This window comes from Anarrhichthys ocellatus, unplaced genomic scaffold (assembly GCF_004355925.1).
Source record: "Anarrhichthys ocellatus isolate YVR2014 unplaced genomic scaffold, GSC_Weel_1.0 scaffold13, whole genome shotgun sequence".
Taxonomy (NCBI): Eukaryota; Metazoa; Chordata; class Actinopteri; order Perciformes; family Anarhichadidae; genus Anarrhichthys; species Anarrhichthys ocellatus.
In genome coordinates, this window is record NW_022280043.1 from 4503028 (window position 1) to 4510862 (window position 7835).

Here is a 7835-nt window from a genome sequence, read left to right on the forward strand (position 1 = left end):
TGTGTGTGTGTGTGTGTGTGTGTGTGTGTGAGTCATTATGTTGAGTCACTCTCTGTTCTTCAGACATATGTCCACTCATGTGCGAATGTTTCCATCCTAATCGTCGAATCTTCTCTTCTTTACTTTGAATCTATATACGTTAGTCTGTCTTGAGATGCCGCCGGAATGCTAACCTGCTGCTAATCTTGTTGTCTTAGTGCTGGTGACAGGTGTAGTAAACAGCTCTGGCCAGCCAGCTCTGCTACCTACCCCTCCCTCTCACACACACAGACACAGGTACAGCACATAGGACAACAGAGGGAGTGTATTTGGAGTGATCGTGAGGCATGCATATAGTGGTTGGTTTTAGTGGCAGGAAACCTGACTGTGCCCAGCCTGTGAGGCCTTGTTAGCCCCACACACACACACACACACGTCTGTGGTGCTGTCATGTGTGCTGACTCGTGCCGTTCCGTTCTGCAATGTGCCGTGCCGTGGAGTGTCCTTCTCTGCTCTAGAGTGCATCATCATGGTGTTGTCAAGTTTAATTACAGTGCATGAATTCAAATATATGTATATATATATGTATATATATATACATATATATATATATATATATATGTTTTTTTAATGGTCTCGCAGTTTGCCTCGTGATCAATCAGAGTAGGTGACATATACTCAGGGAAGGCATCAGAAAAGGAGACATTTAAATGATTTAAATGGTGTGGCTGTGTGTGTTTTGGTAGAGGGTGATACAGAGACTGACAGATATTAGAGCTGCTCGCTGACCTTTTCTACCTGTACTCCTTTCCCTTCTTCCTCTCTCTCTCTCTCTGTCTGACAGGATGTGCGTTTCTGACGTACTGTGCGAGAGAGTCGGCGCTGAAAGCCCAGAGCGCTCTACACGAGCAGAAAACGCTACCAGGGGTAAGTGCACATCACAGACACACACACACACACATCCCCAAAACAGCACACACTTCACGCTTATGCAGTAATAAACACAACCTTGCACATACACTCATATCAAAAGAGCCCCTTCCCCCCCCCACCTACATGCACAGACGCTACCTTGTATACACACACACACACACACGAGTGGCCTCAGATCAGCGTGTGTCTGTTCTGCTGGAGGTTCAGCTCCCATTAGTAACACTGTGACATAACTCAGCAGCCAGCAGGCGTCTTGCTGCGAAGGACAAACACTCCCTCTCACCGGAGACACGTAGGGTACTCTGTGAGCATAATCATCTCCATTTCTCTGTCTCTCTCTCTCTGTCTCTCCATCTCTCTGTCGGCCTCCCCGTTAGCCTCCGGTGATAGCTCCCGCCTAGAGAGTGTGTGTAATTAATGTGGCCATTCCCCTTTGTCTCGTCCCGGTCTCCCTCGGTCTCTCTTGTTGAGGGATGGTGCGCTGCGGCCGGGCAGCGGTATAGGACACTGTTCATTATGGATGGGCCACCGTGCGAGATATGTGTCTGTCTCGTAGGCCGTACCTCTCTGTCACTCCCTCTCTCTCTCTTTTTCTCTCTCTGACCTGGTTTCCGCTGCAGTTGAAAACGGATTTTTACAGTGGCTGTTTTGGAAGATTCTGCATTTTTTTTTTTACACCAAAAGTAGTGTGCACTACTCCCCAGCCAAGAGAGAGAGTATATCAAAGTATGGGACGTTTTTTTTTTGTAGAGATGACATTTCCCCAGCCTTATCTAAACTCTGATTTGCAGCAGTTATAACAGAATAGTGAATGCACCTTCACCGTCGCTGAGCCGTTCTTACTATCTTACCGTTGCTCAGCCACTAATCGGAATTTCAGCTCCTGCACCTTCTCTGCAAGCCGGGGTGTTGATAAGATCTCTTTGAGAAAATAGTCGGAGGAGAGCCTGAAGAAAAGGCTTTTTGGGGGAGGGGAAATGTTCTCACACAAACACAAATCCCTGCACACAGACATACATGTTGTATTCATGCAGCTTGGAAATGCCTCTGTACATACACACTCACACGTACGAACACAGCATGTTATGACATTAATCCAATTAGGGCTCTGCTAAGGAGTCTGACCTCTCTTGTGAAAATCACCTCTCCGCTGTCTGCTATATGTCTCGTTCCTCCCTCTCGTGCTGCCGTTTGTCCTTTGACTCATGACTCATTCCTCTCACCCTCGCCACTGTTTTTTTTTTTTTCTTTTTACTATTAGCCTTTCCTGTTGATGACATCGAAAAATCGGCTCGTCACAGCTGCAGTGAATTTTCAGATAAATTACGATGAATAATCTGGACACGCGGAGGAAACATTTGCAGGGAGGATGCTCATTAGCAGTACAGATTTACTTAAGAGCCGGCACGAAACAATCAGAATCACCACAAACCCTGAGGAAGACGTGCTGAATTGAGGGTGTGGCTGTCGTGTGCTGGGCTTTTTAATAAGCCTTGACTGGCAATGAGCAACATCACTGTTTCCGCATGTGGCCTTCCTCCATTTAGAGTGTCCTGCCTTCCCCTTGAGGTGGATATGGAACAGATTTTCTGGCTGTACTTTGAGCCAAAAGTCTTACTCTCAAGAATATGAAAAATGCTTCATTGAAGACCTTATTTACAGCCTGTTTATCTGAGTGCAGTGAATTGGTTGATGAAGAAATATAAGCTATATGTATACACAGTTTTTCCTTCCCTTTATTAAAATCCCTCACAAATATGTCCTGACGCATTCCCACAAACAAACAACTCCGGTATGTTGACTATTGCTTGAGTTTCACAAAAGATGAATCTAAATCTTATTTCTCCAAATAATTCCAAGGCATTATTTCGTTTCGGTTTAGCTTTGCTATCACTTTCCACTACCTGTCTGTGTGTGTCATCCTCCCCCTCCCTATCTATGGCCTCCTTTGACAGGATTTAGAAATGACTTCAGACGATTTTCTCTCTCTCCTTTTCAAACATCCTCCCATTGTCTAATTCTTTTCTTTCCCCAAGAATTGCTTTTTCATCTCTTCCTTATTCCTCCTTTCTATTTTTCTCTCCATGTTTTCCATTTTCTCTCCTTATTTTTCTTTCTCCCTCAAATCCCATCTGTCCTCTGTTCAACTCCTCCCCTCACGTCCCCCAGTTTCTCTGCACCAGTAGAATATTACAGAATGTTCTCTTCCCTACCCTCAACCCTTTTCAGCGCTCGCTCCTTTTCCCTCTCTAAAATCTCTTCATGGCATCCCTCTTTCATCCCCGCTTTTCCCTTCCTGCTGTCTTTTACTCCTTTTTTTCCCCCTCACTGCACGCTCACGCTTCCTCCTCGGATTCTCATTTCACAGTTATTTATGGTAACCCTTCTTCTAAGTCCTCTCAACGTCAGTCCCTCTCTCTCTCTCTCTCTCTCTCTCTCTCTCTCTCTCTCTCTCTCTCACAGAGTTCCTCTACCCCTCATCTCATTTCCCCTCCTCTTGATTAGTTGACCCTTTTGACCATTTCACCCCCCACCCCCCCCCCCCCCCCCCCCCCCTTCTTCCCCGGCTCCACTTGTTAAGCTGCATGATTAGTTTCTCACAAACTCATTTTCATAGTCAGATCCCGGGCTCACCGTGGGGCAAAGGAGGGGCCGAGGTGTGTGTGCGCATGTGTGCGGGTATATTGTAGTCTGGAATCTCGGGATTTGCTCTTAATTGCGGATACTGATGGAACGTCAGGCACCTCGTACAGCTTTAATAGAGCTGTATCCTCACACCATGGCCAAGCAATTCAAAAGTTTGGTGACAAGTCCAATGCTACATGGTGCTCTTGCTGCGTCTGTCTGTCACTCACTGATGGGATTTAACGCTGATTTAACGGGTCCATCCAGCCAGTAGAGGAATGAAAGCAAGGAAGGCAAACAGAGAGAGTTGCAGAGAAACTATACCTCGAATGTCCCCCGCTAGCTTCAGCGGGGGCAGTCGGCTGTCAGATTGGAAAATGAGGCAAAGGATAGAGGGATTGAGGGAGAGAGAGAGAGAGAGAGAGAGATGAACAGATGGCCTTATCAGAGTTTCCTGCGCCTTGTGTTTAATTTGGACACAGAGAGGGAACGAGAAGCACAGAGGGAGCATGGGATGAAGAGAGGGAGAGAGTTACATTATATTAGTCACAGTGGCAGACATTGAACAGTGGAACCACTAGCAAGTCCCACTGTAGCACACAGATGTTTTGGTGTATTAGATGTGCTACGGAGATTTCCCCTGTGTCGCATCCACACGAAAGAGCTCGTGTTGAGCCGTCGCATATCAGTGCTAATTTGCACTTGGAAATTTGCACCAAATGTGAACAATGAGGAAAATATTCAGCCAGGTAAAAATATACTCCTATAAATGTTTGGTTTTACCTTGTGGATGCTTAAAAAAAGCACGACTGATATTGCTAAATGCGTGAACAGGACAAATAAGCAAGTAAATAGCCATTAAGCAGTTGTGGCCATGTCATTTATATATTCTTTAATCACATCTACATACATGATTTACATTGGACACATAGGACTATATGCTGTACCACGGGCTATTGTCTTATTGGTAGACAGGGTTGGTGGCAGTAGGCCGACGGCGTGTGTCCAAGGTCAGAGGTCAGGGCTCAGCCTCTCGTCAACAAATTCGTTGTGACTGGTTCCAGAGCTGTAAAAAGAGTGGAGACAGGGGGATGGTGAGGGGAACGTTTGCATAAAGAATCTTCATTTTGATCTCGTCTTTCATATTTACTATGCAGTTGTATTTCTCATTATTACGGCATAAGTCATTTGACATGCTGTTTTTGTAATGACTTAGTAGTAAACTTGTGAATTGTTTTAGTGTTGGCCACTTTAAAATGATTTAGCTTATATATTGTTGACAGTTTGTCTATATTTTAGTAAAAGGGGAACAGCTATATTTTGTACTCCTGATAACACAACATTTACAGTAATCATTCATACAAAAACCCATCCTTCCTTTATCCTAATCTCCATCCTTCCCCAGTCTCTCTAAGGCCACTCTCCCCTCCCGGGCTGTTCAGATTTTAACCTCACATCTCCCTCCCCCCTCTCATCTATCGCTCTATCTCTCCCAATCCTACTGCTGCTGTATTTCCTCCCTTATCTTTTCCTTTTGTTCTCTGTCGTTGATATCTCTCCCTCCATTTAATCTGCACTCTCTTTTCTCTCTCTGCGTTTATCACTCCCTTTATCTTTGTTCTACTTCAAACACAACTGTTCGTACACACACACACACGTATGTACATGATCACACACACAAACACATTTGCACACATCTGTTTGGTCACGCTGGCATCCGCAGACCTCAGTGTAGGTGAAATTAAAGTGTGATAAGCAGCTTACCAGGTGTGTGTTGTCATGCTTCACTGCTCTCCAGGCAGCACTTTGCTCCCTGTTCTTTGATTAGAGCCGAACCGAAGCCTTCACCCACACAGACACACAAATACACACACACACACACACACACACACACACACACACACACACACACACACTTATATACACATTGTACTTCCCATGACATACTTGATGCCTAATGAATTATTAAAAAGGCAGAAGAAGAACCACAGGACCAGTAGTTAACAATAACTGATACAGCGGAAGATCGATACGTGCATAAAAAAATGTAATAAAAGTTGGTAATAGTGGTATTGATTAAATGTATATGACAGCATTCCTTACAGCTGGATCATGCAAACATAACGGGAGAGAGAGAGAATTTTTTATTTATGTCCCAGGGATGAAAACGTATTTATTTCCGTGCACAGTATGAACTCAACTGGGTTCCTTCAAGGTGCAGCGGACCAGTAGAGATGCCCGTGCTGCTGCTTTACAGTTAGCGTTGTGTCACTTAATTCTGAAAGGAAAGCCCACTATATGTTGAAACATGACATTTTGCTTCGCAATTCTAAATTGCTTGTCCGTTCGTAATGCTGAGAGAATGACTGGGAGGGTTAGACACACTCTTTGCATGAGTCCATCGTCCCGTCCTTGTGGTTGATGTTTGTCAGACCCTCTCAGGACGTGTACTGTGTGCATGTTGTGTACGTTCTGTGTGTGTGTGTTTCCATGTGGAATCTGAGATGCCTGGCAGGCAGCCTCCATATAGGGCAAAGCTATGATGAGCAATTATCCATTTTGTAGGCGACTTTGTAGGCTAATTTAGCATATTTATGTGGTCAGCAGCACTGTTTACTATTCCCCTTCACTGCTTACTGCTGCACTTTCAATTCAGAACAGACCCCAGCTCCCACTCTCTCTCTCTCTCTCTCTCTCTCTCTCTCTCTCTCTCTCTCTTTCTCTTTCATTTCCTCTCGTCTCTTCCCTCTCTGCCATCCCTCTGCCTCTATCTCTCCCCGCCTGATGGGGTTTGTGATGTGTATCGCTCCCCCCTCCCTCATGCTGTTTCTCTATTTTTATCCTCACTGTGTGTGGGATGTGAAGGGAGTAGAGGGACAGGTGTAGAAAAAAAGTGTGTGTATGTGTGTGTGTGGATGAAAGAAGTAAAGAGAAAGAGGAGGAGCCAGAGAGAGGGTGTTGGTGTGAGTTGTGTACAGCTAAAACCAAGGGGGATTTAGCTTGTTTGTTTTTAATAGAAGTCTTAACTGTGGGTGTGTGTGTGCATATTATATGTGTGTGTGCTTCACGTATATTTGCATTTGTGCATGCAACATGGACATGGAGTGTCTGCCTCATATTTCACCACAAAATTGAGGCAGAATCTAATCATAGCCTCATAAAAGTCTGACCCCGGAGAGCACCTGCCTCTCTACGGCCTGACACACACACACACACACACACGGAGGAACATTTGTGTCTTGGCCAATTTGATCATGTTTGTGTGGACATATAATTACCAGGTTACGTGACTGTTCACTGCCAATTCTGTGTTCTTAGATGCTGAGCCCTAAAGTAGCCCAAAGTTGAGTTGAGTCCATATCACACACCATCTGTTTTGTAAATCCAGCCAGCTACAAATAAATCTGCAGGGCCTAGTTTCCACATTCACAGATTGAAAAGAACTGTTGAGTTGCAATTATCTTCCATCATTATTGCATCTGATTCTGGACGCTTTGCTGGTGCTTTGTTCCCACAACTTAAAGCTTCAAATGTGGAGTGAAACACTGTATGGGCAGCTTTAATGTGCCCATTTTAATCCATGGACTCACACACGGTTTATCGCAAGATGCACACTTATGGGGACGATTACATCCTTATATATAAAATCCTTATATTTAAATGTGACATTAAATATAGCTGCTTCACACCGACTGATGCAAATAGTTTAATTTGACTGATTATTAATTACACGGCGGGATGTCTTTCATTTATGTATTTGGCTTTTTTAGGGATTATCAAGGATGAAACAAGTGCCAGAAAGCGGAGTGTGCCAAAAAATCACTTAAATGTAGCATGCTTAACAGATGCCCAGATCTTGGGTCGGGCTTTGATCATTGAGCAGTGTCACTGACTTCCAGTGCCAGATCACATAGCGAGCATCACTCATTCTTTATATCACTAACTGTAACTTTCACCCTCTCGTTTCCTTTCCCAAGAGCCATCTTAAGCTACGCTGATGCTGTTTTCTGTACATTTGGCTGCCAAACATGCATGTACTCAACTGCCTCTGGACTTTAAATAAAGCAAGAACAACAAAAACATCCTCTGCCATCATCAAAAGCCAAGGATGATGTTCACACTGCCCGACTGTTTGACTAACACCTGCATCCAGACACCTCGTCTCCACCTGCAATATTTATGTCTGCACTAAGCTGGATGTATGGAGCAGGGCCACTACAATGGGGGTGAATGAGTGTGTGTGTGAATTTGTCTGAATGAAAAGGGGGGGGGGGGGGGGGGGGGGGGGGGGGGGGGGG

At 44.8% G+C, this 7835-nt stretch overlaps 1 protein-coding gene across 11 annotated transcripts in view; it reads left to right on the forward strand.

Moving 5' to 3' along the window:
- celf3b (cugbp, Elav-like family member 3b) overlaps nt 1–7835 on the forward strand; it is a 24441-nt gene that overhangs the window by 2460 nt on the left and 14146 nt on the right. For 10 of the 11 annotated variants that reach the window (XR_004212969.1, XM_031852923.1, XM_031852922.1 and 7 more), the window contains one exon: nt 824–906. Coding sequence is in view for 9 of the 11 variants with exons in the window: in XM_031852923.1 (XP_031708783.1) it covers nt 824–906 (83 nt within the window). In the remaining 2 variants the exon portion in view is untranslated. Of the gene's footprint in view, nt 1–6; nt 277–823; nt 907–7835 lie in introns of those variants that run through there. The other variant, XM_031852930.1, reaches the window with a different exon arrangement.